Raw genomic sequence first — 16,944 nt, 5'->3', positions numbered from 1 at the left:
CTGGAATAGGTCCTGAGGAGTTCTGAAGCAGGAGCTTCTTGGGTCTGAAATGGATATATGGCAGCACAAATGCCCTATGGAGGGGCTGAACATGCTGGAGTCTTACTGTGGCTTAGATACCAGTCTCCCTGGATCATTGATTCCACTCCCCTCCCCTCCCCCCACCCCACCCCACTACCATCATGACCTTTTTCCTTCTGCTTTTCTCCCAGGTCAGGGAGCCCGAGCTGGAGCCAGGGCCCGAGCTGGACCTGATCCAAAGCCTGAAATCAAGCTGGGCCTGGAGCCTGGGCCAGAGCTGGAACCCAAGTCATAACTGGACTGCCCCTGTCATGCAGAAGGAGGAGGGCATTGCGCCTTCCTGCACTGGCATGCAGAGCTGCAGGCCCCTCCCCCTGCTACCACTGCTGCTGCTGCTGCTGGGGGCTGGGGTGTCAGGTGCCTGGGGTCAGGCCGGGAGCTTGGACCTACAGATCGATGAGGAGCAGCCAGCAGGCACCCTGATTGGGGACATCAGTGCAGGGCTCCCTCCAGGCACAGCAGCGCCTCCCATGTACTTCATCTCCGCCCAAGAGGGCAGTGGGGTGGGCACAGACCTGGCCATCGATGAGCACAGCGGAGTGGTCCGTACAGCCCGCGTCTTGGACCGTGAGCGGCGAGATCGCTACCGATTCACTGCAGTCACTCCTGATGGCGCCACCGTAGAAGTGACCGTGCGAGTGGCTGACATCAATGACCATGCTCCGGCTTTCCCACAGGCTCGGGCTGCCCTGCAGATACCCGAGCATACAGCTCTCGGCACCCGCTACCCGCTGGAGCCTGCCCGTGATGCAGATGCTGGCCGCCTAGGAACCCAGGGCTATGCACTGTCTGGTGATGGGGCTGGAGAGACCTTCCAGCTGGAGACACGTCCTGGTCCAGATGGGGCTCCCGTGCCAGAACTGGTAGTTACCGGGGAGCTGGACCGAGAGAACCGCTCACACTACATGCTGCAACTGGAGGCCTACGATGGTGGTTCACCCCCGCGGAGGGCCCAGGCCCTGCTGGATGTGACACTGCTGGACATCAATGACCATGCCCCAGCTTTCAATCAGAGCCGCTATCATGCTGTGGTGTCTGAGAGCCTGGCCCCTGGCAGTCCTGTCTTGCAGGTGTATGCATCTGATGCCGATGCTGGTGCCAATGGAGCTGTGACCTATGAGATCAACCGGAGGCAGAGTGAGGGTGATGGGCCCTTCTCCATTGACGCACACACAGGACTGCTGCGGCTGGAGCGGCCACTGGACTTTGAGCAACGGCGGGTCCATGAACTGGTGGTGCAGGCGCGGGACGGTGGGGCTCACCCTGAGCTGGGCTCAGCCTTTGTGACTGTGAACGTGCGAGATGCCAACGACAATCAGCCCTCCATGACTGTCATCTTTCTGAGTGCAGATGGCTCCCCGCGAGTGTCCGAGGCTGCCCCACCTGGCCAGCTTGTTGCTCGCATCTCTGTGTCAGACCCAGATGATGGCGACTTTGCTCATGTCAACGTTTCCCTGGAGGGTGGAGAGGGCCATTTTGCCCTCAGCACTCAGGACAGTGTCATCTACCTAGTGTGTGTGGCTCGGCAGCTGGATCGGGAGGAGCGGGATGCCTATAACTTGCGGGTTACCGCCACAGACTCAGGCTCACCCCCACTGCGGGCTGAGGCTACCTTTGTACTACATGTCACTGATGTCAATGACAATGCGCCTACCTTTGACCGTCAGCTCTACAGACCTGAGCCCCTTCCTGAAGTTGCACTGCCTGGCAGCTTCGTGGTGCGAGTGATGGCCCGGGATCCTGACCAGGGCAGTAATGGTCAAGTCACCTATAGCCTGGCCCCTGGTGCCCACACCCGCTGGTTCTCCATCGACCCCACTTCAGGCATCATTACCACGGCTGCCTCGCTGGACTATGAATTGGAACCTCAGCCACAGCTGATTGTGGTGGCCACAGATGGGGGCTTGCCTCCTCTTGCCTCGTCTGCCACAGTCAGTGTGGCCCTGCAAGATGTGAATGATAATGAGCCCCAGTTCCAGAGAACTTTCTACAATGCCTCACTGCCTGAGGGCACCCAGCCTGGAACCTGCTTCCTGCAGGTGGGTAAGTCCTGCACACAGCAGGATGCTGCTGCGGGCAGGAGTGAATTAGAGGTCACAGGGGACTTCAGAACAGAAACCAAGCCTTGCAGGTGTATGTTTATGGTGACTTATGTGAGGGGGTTTGATCCTATCCTGTGAGCTCCAAAGTCTGTACAGAGGGTGAGGGCTCATGACAAGATGAGAAAGCAGGTGCAAGAGGTGGGCCAGGTAAGGCAGTTGAGGGAATTAAGATTGGATCTAGAGGAAAAAGTGTCCTGTGGTGTCAAGAAGGGAGAGAGACTCTACAAAATCTCAAAGCTGTTCTGAAAGGCAGAGATGGAGATTCTGTGCACCCATGTGGCTCCTGCTCTCCAAGAGAGATGCCAGCATTTACGGAGCCTTCATCCCATTGCTCGGCTCTGCTGGAAGAAACCCCCATCTCCCTCCATGGAGCTGAGCCTTGATGAGACATTTGTGCTCAGGCACAAGGATGAGAGATAACAAGAACTATTAGTGAGATCACATGCCCATGTCCAGAGCAGGAAGGCCTCTCTGAGGAGGAGGTGGGAGCCCTGGACAGACTCTGGGAGCCACAGAGTGCCTGCAAGTCAGGCCTGGAGGAGACAGAGGGGGCATGAAATTGAAGAGTCAGGCTGAGGTCAGATTACAGAAGTCCTTGGACACCAAGCTTTAAGGGGGTTAGGTCTTTACTTGGAAGGCACAGGTGGTCACTGAACTTCTTTGAGCCAGAAAAGGGCATGATCAGACTGTCTCAATTTTTTGAAAAGTTTTAGATTCACAGCAAAATTGAGTTGAGGACAAAGATTTCCCATATATCCCCTGTCCCCATTCATGTACCCGCTCCCCGCATTATCAGCATCCCCACCAGAGTGGTTCATTTGTTTCAACTGATGAAACTACAATGACACATAATCACCCCAAACCCCCCAAAATAGTTTACATTAGGGTTCACTCCTGATGTTGTACATTGTATAGGTTTGGACAAATGTATAATGGATATATATAATGACATGCATTACAGTATTATACAGAGTAGTTTCACCATCCTAAAAATCCTCTGTGCTCTACCTATTCATCCCTCCCTCCTTTCTACAGATTGTTTTTTGGGGAAGCTAACTTGCTTTAAGGGTGAAGGATGGATTAGATCAGTGGATAAGTGATATATTCAAGAATTAACTTACCCACTATGAGCTTGGCACTCTTCTGGTCCCAGGGAACAAAGAAAGGACACGGTCTTATTCCCAGGCAGGTCCCAGTCTAGACAGGGAGACACATCAGTTACTAGTGCTGCATCAGATGGCATATGAGGTGCTGTGGGAGTCTGGAGGAGGGCACCTTTGAAGAACCAATGAGACTTTGCCAAATGGATTATATAGAGTATATGGATGGGGATTCCAGGCCTTCAGACAGAGCTGCAGAACCCCATGATGTGTTAGGTGACTGCATTGTTCAGATTGGCCTCAACTGTGCTGCGAAGAACTGCAGAGAGCTGAGACAAAATAGTAGACATGGACCAGATTTACAAGCTGGTCTAGACATTGCCTAATGTCCCCTCCAGAGGACAAAATCACTCCCAGTTGTGAACCACCTCTTTGTCTTAAAAATCACAGGGGGTGGGCGCCTGGGTGGCTCAGTTGGTTAAGCGACTACCTTCGGCTCAGGTCATGATCCTGGAGTCCCGGGATTGAGTCCCACATCGGGCTCTCTGCTCAGCAGGGGGTCTGCTTCTCCCTCTGCCCTCTTCCCTCTCGTGCTCTCTGTCTCTCATTCTCTCTCTCTCAAATAAATAAATGAAATCTTAAAAAAAAAAAAAAGGGGGGCGCCTGGGTGGCTCAGTTGATTAAGCGACTGCCTTCGGCTCAGGTCATGATCCTGGAGTCCCTGGATCGAGTCCCGCATCGGGCTCCCTGCTCAGTGGGGAGTCTGCTTCTCCCTCTGACCCTCCTCCCTCTCCTGCTCTCTGTCTCTCATTCTCTCTCTCTCAAATAAATAAATAAAATCTTTAAAAAAAAAAAAATCACAGGGGGCTGGGGCGCCTGGGTGGCTGAGTCGGTTAAGCATCTATGGTCGGCTCTGGTCATGATCCAGGGTCCTGGGATCAAGTTCCACGTTGGGCTCCCTGCTCAGCGGGGAGCCTGCTTCTCCCTCTCCTGCTCCCCTGCTTGTGCCCGCTCTCTCTCTCTTTTCTGTCAAATAAATAAATCTTTTTTTTTTAAAGATAATTTAAAAAAATCACAGTGGGCCAGTGAGGGGCTCTGGGCAAAGCTGATATGTCTTTTGGGAAGATTGCTTTGGCTGCATCATGGAGTATGGATGCAGGACAGAAAACAGGAGGTAGGGAGGCCTTTTAGGAGACTAGTGCTTAAAGTCTTTACTTCTCAGAAGTCCACCAGATGCCTGAGCATCTTCTCAGAGGCTGCCTGTTGGCCTAGACTTTAGGCAGTGCCTAGGCCCAGCTGACGCCTTGCCTTCTGGCTAGGGTATTTGCCTGCCTGCTGCTGTCCAGCTCCCACCCACTCTCCCATGTGTTTACTCTCCCTCTTGGCCCAGGACCAATGGGTGATGGCTTCCAAATTTCTTCCTCACTAGTGCCTGAAGAAAGAGAGTAACTCTCCAGGGGGTTTCCTGGAGTTTTTACTCTTAGTAACTATAGGGAAGCAGGAGTAAAAATGAGCACTGGGTGTTCATACCTGTTAGAAGAAGTCTTAATATTGGATTCATTCAGTATACATTTATCAAGTATCTACCAAGTGCTAGTCATTGTCTTAGGGACAGAGAATACAGTAATGAATGAGTCATTACCCCCTACTTCATGGAGTTTATAGTCTAAAGGGGAGATTCTTGTACAAAAAAATTGTTGTACTGCAATAAAAAGAACTTCCATAATGGGGACTTATGTGAGGTACAGATAGGCAGTACGAATGCATCCCCAAAGAGGTGACCCTTAAGCTGAGACTCACAGGCTGAGCAGGAGTTTGTGAGGGGGCCAGACGGTGGGGAGGGGGGCTCCAGGCACAGAGCAGTGGGAGAGCCTGATTTGTTCAGGGCTATAAGTGGCTCAGTATCTGCCTCTGGAGTTTAAGGTGTGCAGTGGGAGAGTGGGAGGTGAGATGTGCAGGTAGGTCACACAGCGAGGAGTCAAGCCAAGCCAAGGCCTTTGAGCACTTTTCTTTAGAGAATGTTGAAGATTTTCTAGTAGAAGGGTAATATGATCATATTTCCTTTCTCAAAAGATGCTTTTGGTAGTCTAGAGCAGTGGTTCATGACTGGGAGTGATTTTGCCCCTGAGGGACATTAGGCAATGTCTAGAGACTTCTGATAGTCACAACTGGTGGGTTGCTACTGGCATCTAGTGCATAGGGGCCAGGGATGCTGTCAAACATCCCATAATGCACATGACAACACCACAACAAAGAATTATCTGGTCCAAACTGTCAGTCATACCAAGGATCAGAAATCCTGGGGTAGAGGACAGATTGGAGGGTCAGACACCTATGAGAAAGGAATCACAATAGTCCAGGGGAGAGATGACTCAGGCCTAAATCAGGACAGTGATAATGGTGATGGAGAGGAATAGACAAATAGGAGAGATAGTGAGGATTTACTTAGTCCCCAGTTGATTGATATACCGGGAGAGGAAAAGGGAAGAACAGATTTCTGGCTTGAGCAACTGCGTGGATGGAAGAGTCATTAGAGGGGGTTGGAATGATCATAAGTTTAGTTTTGGACAGGTTGGATTTAAGGTGCCTGTGGGACATCCAATTGGAGATGTTGAGCAGGCATCTGGATGTACAGGTTTGGATCTCAGAGGAGTGGTCTAGGTCAAAGTGCAGACGATGGTCAAAGCCACGGAAGTGGAAGAGAAGGTCCTGAGGGAGCATGCAGAGTGAGACGAGGCCAAGGCGAGATTCCAGGGAGCAACAGTGTATGAGAACAGGCAGGAGAAAGGGAGGCGGAGGAATCTGTGGAGGGGGTTGGCAGCGGGAGAAGCAGGAGACACCTGGGAAGGAGGTCAGGACGGGGTGGATGCAGTAAGTTTGTGGCCTGGTAGGAACTTTAGCAAATTCACAGATAAGGGTCTTTATTTCCTCCCTGAAATAGTGCATTCGATGAGAGCTAGAGGTGGGTGGGGACAGGAGGAGAGAGATGAGTGGGAGAGGGAGCTGACCAGGGTTGGCCTGGGCAGCAGGTCTGAGAGCCTGCTGGAAAGGGAGACTGTGCATTTGCAGTGGAACCTCTAGCAGGAGCTGCACAGGGCGGGAAATTCACTTCTGCCTTGGTCATTTCCAGTCAGCGGCCCCTATGCCTTTTGGGGTCACTTCCTGACAACTTCCCCTGACCACTATTTATTGCTTTCTTCCTGCAGCAAGTCAGAGGGCAAAGGTCTTTAACAGCTTTTGGAGATGGTGCCGCAGCTGTGCTGCTGCCTGCCTGAATTGATGTGGGGGGATGTTTGTCTCCTGGGATATCTGGGCCCACAGCCATAGTAGAGTTGGAGCAGGATCGGTTTCCAGGGTTCAGCCATGGCAGGGTCTTAGTGTCTCTCTGGAGGGTAAACAGTGCCACAAATCACTTCTGTCAAGGACCTGGGCAACAATCCGAAGTCCTTGGCTAGCCTTCTCTCGGAGGAACGTTTTCTGGCTAAGAAGAGGGAACTCTCCAGCCTCCTCTTACAGCATGACATGACCCTAGGACCCCTGTATCCATAGAGAGTACTTTGTCACAGTCTACAGCAGTCAACACCAGCTAACACACTGTCAGGGGTCTAATGTGCACCCAACGTATAAAATGTAGTTTGAAGGAAGGTTTTGTTGTCAGGGTAATCAGAATGTCCACTTATTCAACAAATACACATAGAGTACCTGCTGTGTGCCTGGCCCTGTCCTAGACTCAGAAGCTTTCAGAATGATGTCTCCTCTGCTCTGGTTCTGAAATGTTCAGAGGCTCCTAACATTGGTGTCTGATAGTTCAACTTTTCCTGAGCCAGTCTGGGGGATACCCAAGAATTAACCAGGAAATCCTTCCCCTACTTCTTAGTTTTGAGGAGCCCCCTGGACTTAATGACCTTGACATCCCATAGACTTGCCATTCTCCCTCTCTCACTTCCAGTGAGGTTGGCTTGAGAGGCAAGGAACGGCACAGGTACAGGAGCCACATCCATAAATTCACAGAGCAGACCCCGATCACTCCAGTGATTAGATCCCCAAATCAATCAGACCCCACTCTGGAATGGCCAGACTCAGGAAAAAGCAGGGCTAGAACATCAGCCCCAGTAATTCCATTGGTCATCTAGTTCTCTGCTCAGAGTGATTATGAGACTTGGTGATGGTCACTAACCCCCTGTGGCCCACCTGGAACTTGCAGTCACAGCCCCAAGCACGCTCCTCTACCAGTGCAGGTGGTCCTCATCATGTGCAGATTCTGTATTTGTAAATTTGCCGACTCTCTAAAATGTATTTGTAACCCCCGAATCAATACTCATGGAGCTTTTGCAGTCATTCCAGCACATGTGCAGAATGATGAAAAATTCAAGTGGACTGATGTGCACATTCCAGGCAACACTCTGCCTTCATGTTTCAGCTCGTACTGTAAACAAGGGTCCTTTCTGCGGTCTATTTGGTGCCACATTTTTCGCATTTTTGTCCCTTTTGTTTGGTGATTTTGCTCTTTACTATGGTCCCTAAGTGTAGTACTAAAGTGCTGCCTAGTGTTCCTAAGGGGAACCTTATGAAGTGCCTTGTGAAGACAATATATGTGTTAGATAAGCTTCATTCAGATATGATTTATAGTGCCATCAGCTGTGGATTCAATGTTAATGAATCAACAATATATTAGGTGTCTTTAAACAGAAACACACATAAAACAAGGTTTATGTATTGACCTATTGACCAGCTGACAAAAATGTTGTGACCAGAAGCTCACAGGAACCTAAACCAGGTGGTGAGGTCTGAGGTGGTGAGGTTGGGTTTTGGCCCACGTCCTACTGGTCCCCTCTCAGTGTCACCATCCAGAGACTCTGGCACCCAGTTGGCCCAGGGCCTGCCCCTTCTAACTGCCACTTAGCTCTGGCTCTTCTGTCAAAAAGACGGGGCATCACTCACCCCAGCCTCTCCCTAGGTGACGGCCACAGATGCAGACAGTGGTCCATTTGGCCTCCTCTCCTATTCCTTGGGGGCCGGACTTGGCGCCTCAGGGTCTCCCCCGTTCCGCATCGATGCCCACAGTGGTGATGTGTGCACAACCCGGACCCTGGACCGAGATCAGGGACCCTCAAGCTTTGACTTCACAGTGACGGCTGTGGATGGGGTGAGTGGGCAGACCGTGGGCAGGTTGGGGTGTTGGGATAGGGCATTCACCAGAGCCAGACAAGGCCCATCTGTCTTATGGCTGCCTGTCTCCCTAGGGAGGCCTCAAGTCCATGGTATACGTGAAGGTGTTTGTGTCAGACGAGAATGACAACCCACCGCAGTTTTACCCACGGGAGTATGCTGCCAGTCTGAGTGCACATAGTACACCAGGCACAGCTGTGCTGAGGGTGCGTGCCCATGACCCTGATCAGGGGCCCCACGGGCGACTCTCCTACCACATCCTGGCTGGCAATAACCCCCCACTCTTTGCCTTGGATGAGCACTCAGGTGAGGACCCTCCCATTCTCAGGGCTTGTCCCCAGACCCCTCTTCCCACCTACTTAAATGAAGTACTGCCCCCCCTTCCCATAACCTTTCTACCTCTGTGCTGTTTCCTTATACATCTCTGCTTCTGTCCCTTCTCCCAGGGCTGTTGACAGTAGCCTGGCCCTTGGCCAGACGGGCCAACTCTGTGGTGCAGCTGGAGATTGGGGCTCAGGATGGAGGTGGCCTGCAGGCAGAGCCCAGTGCCCGAGTCAACGTCAGCATTGTGCCTGGAACCCCTGTGCCACCAGTATTTGAGCAACTACAGTATGTCTTTTCTGTACCAGAGGATGTGGCACCAGGCACCAGTGTGGGCATAGTCCAGGCACGCAATCCACCAGGTATTATTTATCATTATACCCATTTGGTGCTCTACCCAGCCACCCCAACATAACCCATCTCAAAGCACCCTACAGTATCACACCATAGATAGCCCCAGTACAAAACGTGCAGGTTCAAATCCCCAACACACCCCTGGGCACAGTGCAGGCACTCTGCTTCATCCCCAGGCACATGAAGTATCACCGTAGTGCCACCCAGCATCTCTGCCACCACCTGCCCCTCCCCTTAATAGTTTGAAAGACACAGGTGTGGATGGTGCTTAGCCCTCCTTGAGATCAGAGTCTAGGTCCCCAACTCAATAGGTGCCCCCATCTCTTTCTTGATTCCTCTCTCCTTCTCCTAGGTCGCTTGGGGTCTGTGACCCTTGCCCTATCAGGTGGGGATCCCCGAGGACTCTTCTCCTTAGATGGGGCCTCAGGGCTGTTACAAACACTTCGCCCTCTGGACCGGGAGCTGCTGGGACCAGTGCTGGAGCTGGAGGTGCGGGCAGGCAGTGGAGTGCCCCCGGCTTTTGCTGTAGCTCGGGTGCGTGTGCTGCTGGATGATGTGAATGATAACTCCCCTGCCTTCCCTGCACCTGAAGACACAGTGTTGCTGCCGCCAAACACTGCCCCAGGGACCCCCATCTATACACTTCGGGCTCTGGACCCTGATGCAGGTGTTAACAGTCGAGTCACCTTTACCCTGCTTGCTGGGGGTGGTGGGGCCTTCACTGTGGACCCCACTACAGGCCATGTACGGCTTATGGGACCTCTGGGGCCCCCAGGGGGGCCAGCCCATGAGCTGGAGTTGGAGGCCCGAGATGGAGGCTCCCCACCCCGCACCAGCCACTTTCGACTACGGGTGGTGGTACAGGATTTGGGGACCCGTGGGCTGGCTCCTCATTTTGACAGCCCTTCCTACCGTGTGGACCTGCCCTCAGGCACCACCCCTGGAACTAAGGTCCTGCAAGTGCAAGCTCAAGCACCAGATGGGGGCCCCATCACCTACCATCTTGCAGCAGATGGGCCAAGTAACCCCTTTGGCCTGGAACCACAGAGTGGTTGGCTATGGGTGCGAGCAGCACTGGACCGTGAGGCCCAGGAGTTGTACACACTGAAGGTACTGGCAGTGTCTGGGTCCAAAGCTGAGTTGGGGCAGCAGACAGGCACAGCCACCGTGAGGGTCAGCATCCTCAACCAGAATGACCACAGTCCCCGCTTGTCTGAGGAGCCCACCTTCCTGGCTGTGGCTGAGAACCAGCCCCCAGGGACCAGCGTGGGCCGGGTCTTTGCCACTGACCGAGACTCAGGACCCAATGGACGTCTGACCTACAGCCTGCGACCGCTGTCAGAAGACAGCAAGGCCTTCCGCATCCACCCCCAGACTGGTGAGCACTGGGGCCCAAATTCTGAGACCTCATAGCCTCATCCTCAGACTGGTGAATACCCAGACAGAATCCCCAGACCCCTGCCATGAGGACCAGGACTGAGCCTGGACTTTCACCCTGGCATTCCCTCCCACACTCCCTAAACCCCAGCTTCTTAGCTGCAGGCCTCAGGCTGTACATCCCTAGCTACCCCATACATGATCCCTATCCTGCACTCCCAGGAGAGATGACCACACTCCAAACCCTGGACCGAGAGCGGCAGAGCAGCTACCAGCTCCTGGTGCAGGTGCAGGATGGGGGGAGCCCACCCCGTAGTACCACAGGCACCGTGCACATCGCAGTACTCGACCTCAACGACAACAGCCCCAGCTTCCTGCAAGCTTCCGGGGCTGCTGGCGGGGGCCTCCCTATACAGGTATGTGAAGTGGCAGGACTCTGCCCTGAAAAAGTGTGAGAGGCAGTGGGGCTCCCCACAGAGCTGTAGGTATAGGTAAGAGAGACTGGCTCTTGGAACAGGTGTGAGAGCAAGAAAGGGGCTCTGCCTGCATTCAAGTGAGGGGAACTTGACCCTGAGATAACTCAAGAACAGGAAGGACACAGCTGTAGGTGAGTTGTGTGTCCCCACAGGTACCAGATCGAGTGCCTCCAGGGACACTGGTGACGACTCTGCAGGCCAAGGATCCAGATGAGGGGGAGAACGGCACCATCCTGTACACACTAACTGGTATGGGGGGTGGTGTGGAGAGAAGGGAGTTGGTGGTGATGGCATGACCTGCTGAGCTCTCACCCTTCTTCCTCTACTGTTCCCAGGTCCTGGCTCAGAGCTCTTCACTCTTCACCCTCACTCGGGGGAGCTGCTCACTGCAGCACCCCTGATCCGAGCAGAGCGGCCACACTACGTGCTGACTTTGAGTGCTCACGACCAAGGCAGCCCCCCTCGGAGCTCCAGCCTCCAGCTGCTGGTGCAGGTACGGCTGCCCTTCCTTAAATCTGTCCACTTCTCTTTGGCCACCGCTATGGGCTTCTCCAAGAGCTACACCTTCACAGAATCCTTATGTCCTCTAGTCGGGCTACTCTGACTACCCTTTCAGCTACCCAGTCGGCCAGCCCAGACCCCTTTTACACGGGTCCCACTGATTCTGTCCTTCCTCTTCCGTCCACAACAGGTGCTTCCCTCAGTTCGCTCCGCTGAGCCCCCAGCAGATCCCTCAGAGCCAGACCCAGCGGCTCCAGTGCCCGTCGTGTTGACGGTGACAGCGGCCGAAGGGCTGCAGCCGGGCTCCCTGTTGGGCTCTGTGGCGTCGCCGGAGCCGGCGGGGGTGGGCGCACTCACCTACACATTGGTGGGCGGCGCCGACCCAGAGGGCACCTTCGCGCTGGACGCGGCCTCAGGGCGCTTGTACCTGGCGCGGCCCCTGGACTTCGAGGCGGGCCCGGCGTGGCGCGCTCTCACTGTGCGCGCTGAGGGCCCGGGAGGCGCGGGGGCGCGGCTGCTGCGCGTGCAGGTGCGCGTGCAGGACGAGAACGAGCACGCGCCGGCCTTCGCGCGCGATCCGCTGGCGTTGGCGCTGCCGGAGAACCCGGATCCTGGCGCGGCGCTGTACACCTTCCGCGCGTCGGACGCCGACGGCCCGGGCCCTAACAGCGACGTGCGCTACCGCCTGCTGCGCCAGGAGCCGCCGGTGCCCGCGCTTCGCCTGGACGCGCGCACCGGGGCGCTCAGCGCACCGCGAGGCCTGGACCGGGAGACCACACCCGCCCTGCTGCTGCTCGTGGAAGCCTCCGACCGGCCCGCCAACGCCAGCCGCCGGCGCGCAGCGCGCGTCTCGGCGCGCGTCTTTGTCACGGATGAGAATGACAACGCGCCCGTCTTCGCCTCGCCCTCACGTGTGCGCATCCCCGAGGATCAGCCGCCCGGGCCGGTGGCGCTGCACGTGGTAGCAAGGGACCCGGACTTGGGCGAAGCCGCACGCGTGTCCTATCGCCTGGCAGCTGGCGGGGACGGCTACTTCCGGCTACACTCCAGCACCGGTGAGTTGGGCCCGGAGGAGGTTGGGGCGAGGGAGGGTGCTGATGGGAAGAGAGTGTTGAGGTTTCCTTCCAACCTGCCCTACCGCTCACCTAGGAGCGCTGTCCGTGGTGCGGTCCCTGGACCGGGAACAGCGAGCTGAGCACGTACTGACAGTGGTGGCCGCCGACCACGGCTCCCCGCCGCGCTCAGCCACGCAGCTCCTGACTGTCAGTGTCGCTGACGTCAACGACGAGGCACCCGCTTTCCAGCAGCAGGAGTACAGCGTCCTCTTGCGTGAGAACAGCCCGCCTGGCACTTCTCTGCTCACTCTGCGGGCAACCGACCCAGACCTGGGTAAGACCTGAGGGGATGAGTGGAGAGGGTCACTGGGCAAGAAAGGGTATATTTACCCTCTGATCTCCTTCCATGCTGCCCCTCCTCAGGGGCCAATGGGCAAGTGACTTATGGAGGCATCTCTGGCGAAAGCTTCTCCCTGGATCCAGACACTGGAGTTCTCACGACTCTTCAGGCTCTGGATCGCGAGGAGCAGGAGGAGATCAACCTGACAGGTACACATTGACAGGACCCCAAAAGCCTGAGGTGTTGTGAGCACCAGTGTTACATGAGCAGAACCTCCAAACTACCCTCTAGAAGCTTCCACCTATTATAGCACAGCTTGTTATATTTTTGGATCCTTTTGGGGAGGCAAGAGTTGGGCAGATTGCAAGGTGATCTGACTTTTAGGCTGTTACCGTTGTGATCTCACAAACTCTTAAATACATAATGCCACAGCTCTGTCCTTTAGGATTCCCTCAGATTATACTGTGGCCATCTAACAGAAAAGCATATTGATAATGAGGACCATAGAGGTTAAGTGACCTATGCAAGCTAACACAGCTTGGAAGCGGTAGAGCTGGGACTTGAACCCACATCTTTTGATACCTTATTTAGTGCCTTTTCTGTCACATTACCACTAATCCAAGATACATCTTTCTTGCACTAAGTATGGGAAGTGGGGAAAAAAAAAGTCTTCTGACATGTATGTTTATGTGTGCATGTACACATGTAGGCACCCATGTGCTTGCAGAGTGTGGAGAGATGGACATTTTCTGGTTCATATGTGCACCTGGTGAACATGTGTGAATGCTGTGTGGTGTGGGTTTATCCATGGATGGGAGCAGGCTACATATTACTGATTTTGCTTCCCCACAGTGTATGCCCGGGACAGGGGCTCACCCCCGCTGCTGACCCATGTCACAGTGCGAGTGGCCGTGGAGGATGAGAATGACCATGCCCCAACCTTTGGGAGTGCCCACCTCTCCCTGGAGGTGCCAGAGGGCCAGGACCCCCAGACCCTTACGGTGCTGCGGGCCTCTGACCCAGACGTGGGAGCCAATGGGCAGCTGCAGTACCACATCCTGGGTGAGAAATGTCCCACATTTGCTAATCTAGCACCACTTGCCCAGATTTACTCCTTGTGGGCTTATGTCAGCCTCAGTGTGTCTGGGTTTCCTTTCCCTTTCCTTGGTCTTCTACCTTTTCAATCATGCATATATGTGTTTCTAAGTGTCTCTTTCTATGCCTCTTCAGCTCTTTATGTCTCTCTGTGTCTCTGTTTTTATTTCCTGTTTCTTTTCTTTTTCTTTCTTGTTTCTCCCTGTGGAGCACTTGTTCTCAAACTTTTTGGTCTCAGTAACCCTTAATATTTTTAATTTTTGAGAACCCTGAAGAGTTTTTGTTTATATGATATCAGTACTTATTGATATAATAATATGATATTATAACAAACATAATACAAATATGTATGTATAATAAACACATTACATCAATATTTAGTATATTAGATATTAAAGCTGAGAAAAATCTTAAAACACCATTGTAAAACAGCCAGTGAAGTATCCTGCTTACTGTATTTCTTCATAGGCACAAAGAAATATTAGGAGTTCAAATAGTTTGTTGGACGGCAGTGAGATTGCAAAGATTATAGCAGGTGTAACTAAAAGTAAGCCAGTAAAAACTGAATGAGTCAGGGCACCTGGGTGGCTCAGTTGGTTAAGCGTCTGCCTTCAGCTCAGGTCATGATCCTGGAGTCCTGGGATCGAACCCCATGAGCCCCACGTCATCGAGCTCTTCGCTCAGCGGGCCGGCTTCTCCCTGTCCCTCTCCCTGCTGCTCCCCCTGCTTGTGTTTCCTCTCTCTCTGTCAAATAAATAAATAAAATCTTTAAAACAACAACAGCAACAAAAAACTGAATAAGTCTTTGAAAATACACGTTTATGCTCTAAACTTTGTATCTATGTTCTAGAAGACATAAGAATTCGTAAGCACACATTCCATTACTATACAAGTGATGTCATCACTTGTCATGGAAGCATTTTGACTCTACATTTGTGAGATACTAAGAATTTAAAAAGGCACATAATGTTTTAGTATTGCTATGAAACTAGTTTTGATTATATACTCCCTGAAAGGAGTTCCCAGACCACACTCTGAGAACAGCTGCTTTATAGTATCTTCCTTTACCATCTGTGGTTCTCCTCTCTTCCTTTCTCCCAGTTTCTCTCCCCTCCACCCCTTCCCATTTGCTGTTGCCTATATATCACCCTCACTCCCATGGGCTGACACATCTTTGTCTATGTGCACATGTACTTCTCTGCAGATGGGGACCCATCAGGAGCCTTTGTCCTAGGCCTAGCTTCTGGGGAGTTTGGCACCATGAGGCCACTAGACCGAGAGGTGGAGCCAGCATTCCAGCTGCGGATAGAGGCCCGGGATGGAGGCCAGCCAGCTCTCAGTGCTACTCTGCTTGTGACAGTGACAGTGCTGGATGCCAATGACCATGCCCCAGCCTTCCCTGTGCCTGCCTACTCTGTGGAGGTGCCTGAGGATGCACCTGCAGGGACCCTGTTGCTGCAGCTACAGGCTCATGACCCTGATGCTGGGGCCAACGGCCGTGTGACCTACTACCTGGGTACAGGTGCAGCAGGAGCCTTCCTGCTGGAGCCCAGCTCTGGGGAATTACGCACAGCCACAGCCCTAGACAGAGAGCAGTGTCCCAGCTATGCCTTTTCTGTGAGTGCGGTGGATGGTGCAGCTGCTGGGCCCCTGAGCACCACGGTACCTGTCACCATCACCGTGCGTGATGTCAATGACCATGCACCCACCTTCCCCACCAGTCCCCTGAGGCTGCACCTGCCCCGCCCAGGCCCCAGCCTTAGCACCCCGACCCTGGCTCTGGCCACTCTGCGAGCTGAAGACCGTGATGCTGGTGCTAATGCCTCCATCCTATACCGGCTGGCAGGCACGCCACCTCCTGGCACCACCGTGGACTCTTACACTGGTGAAATACGTGTGGCCCGCTCACCTGTAGCCCTGGGCCCCCGGGATCGTGTCCTCTTCGTCGTGGCCACCGACCTTGGCCGTCCAGCTCGCTCTGCCACTGGTGTGGTCATTGTTGGGCTGCAGGGGGAGTCTGAGCGTGGACCCCGCTTTCCTCGGGCTAGTAGTGAAGCCATGCTCCGTGAGAATGCGCCCCCAGGTGGGTCCTCAACCATGCCTCCCAGCTTTGTATCCCTGGATGGGCTGGGGTTACTCACTAAAAATGTCTGGTAAACTCCCTCAGTGCTCACGGTCCAACCAATACCATCTTCTCTGCAGGGACTCCCATTGTCTCCCCTAAGGCTGTCCATGCAGGGGGCTCAAGTGGACCAATCACCTACAGCATTCTCAGTGGGAATGAGAAAGGGACATTTTCCATCCAGCCGAGTACAGGTAGGGGGCAGGAGCAGGGGCTCTGTGAGAGGACAGGCTCCTGGGGGTGCTCCTCCTTGGGCCCGAGAAGGCCCTGGTTGGGGAGGGGCTGCCCTTGAGGAAGGGGCATCAGAGAGGGAGGCTCCAGGGCAAGCAAGGGCTGTCTGATGCTTTCTGCCTCCCCCCAGGAGCCATCACAGTTCGCTCGGCAGAGGGGCTGGACTTCGAGACCAGCCCACGACTGCGACTGGTGTTGCAAGCGGAGAGTGGGGGAGTCTTTGCCTTCTCCGTGCTGACCCTAACCCTGCAAGATGCCAATGACAATGCTCCCCGCTTCCTGCGGCCCCACTACGTGGCCTTCCTGCCTGAGTCCCGGCCCTTGGAGGGACCTCTGCTGCAGGTGTGGGATGTGATGGGAAGATGGGGGGCAGGGCTGGCTAGACTTGTCTGTGGCCAGCCCAGTGCCAGCAGCCTCCTCCTCCCACCAGGTGGAGGCAGATGACCTGGACCAAGGCCCCAGTGGACAGATCTCCTACAGCCTGGCCGCATCCCAACCAGCACGGGGTTTGTTCCATGTAGACCCAGGCACAGGCACTATTACTACCACAGCCATCCTGGACCGTGAGATCTGGGCTGAAACACGGTAAGGCCTGGCCCTGTAGGTTCCAAGACCCCATC

At 54.2% G+C, this 16,944-nt stretch overlaps 1 protein-coding gene across 1 annotated transcript in view; it reads left to right on the top strand.

Annotated features, from left to right (window-relative positions):
- The window catches only part of DCHS1 (dachsous cadherin-related 1), a 35,586-nt gene that overhangs the window by 14,058 nt on the left and 4,584 nt on the right, over positions 1-16,944 (top strand). Inside the window, exons 2-17 of the mRNA XM_045894229.3 lie at positions 213-2,120; positions 8,241-8,429; positions 8,527-8,758; positions 8,899-9,135; positions 9,480-10,505; positions 10,727-10,920; positions 11,133-11,229; positions 11,316-11,473; positions 11,672-12,536; positions 12,631-12,870; positions 12,960-13,085; positions 13,729-13,938; positions 15,176-16,054; positions 16,174-16,287; positions 16,455-16,666; positions 16,755-16,909. Of these exons, the coding sequence (XP_045750185.1) occupies positions 333-2,120; positions 8,241-8,429; positions 8,527-8,758; positions 8,899-9,135; positions 9,480-10,505; positions 10,727-10,920; positions 11,133-11,229; positions 11,316-11,473; positions 11,672-12,536; positions 12,631-12,870; positions 12,960-13,085; positions 13,729-13,938; positions 15,176-16,054; positions 16,174-16,287; positions 16,455-16,666; positions 16,755-16,909 (6,722 nt within the window). The 5' untranslated portion in view covers positions 213-332. The remainder of the gene's footprint in view (positions 1-212; positions 2,121-8,240; positions 8,430-8,526; positions 8,759-8,898; positions 9,136-9,479; positions 10,506-10,726; positions 10,921-11,132; positions 11,230-11,315; positions 11,474-11,671; positions 12,537-12,630; positions 12,871-12,959; positions 13,086-13,728; positions 13,939-15,175; positions 16,055-16,173; positions 16,288-16,454; positions 16,667-16,754; positions 16,910-16,944) is intronic.

The sequence above is a fragment of the Mirounga angustirostris genome, unplaced genomic scaffold (assembly GCF_029215605.1).
Source record: "Mirounga angustirostris isolate CCGP_5_RB_7025 unplaced genomic scaffold, mMirAng1.0.hap1 SCAF_13, whole genome shotgun sequence".
Taxonomy (NCBI): Eukaryota; Metazoa; Chordata; class Mammalia; order Carnivora; family Phocidae; genus Mirounga; species Mirounga angustirostris.
The sequence above is the reverse complement of the archived record's forward strand: the minus strand, read 5'-3'. Positions and strand labels throughout refer to the sequence as shown.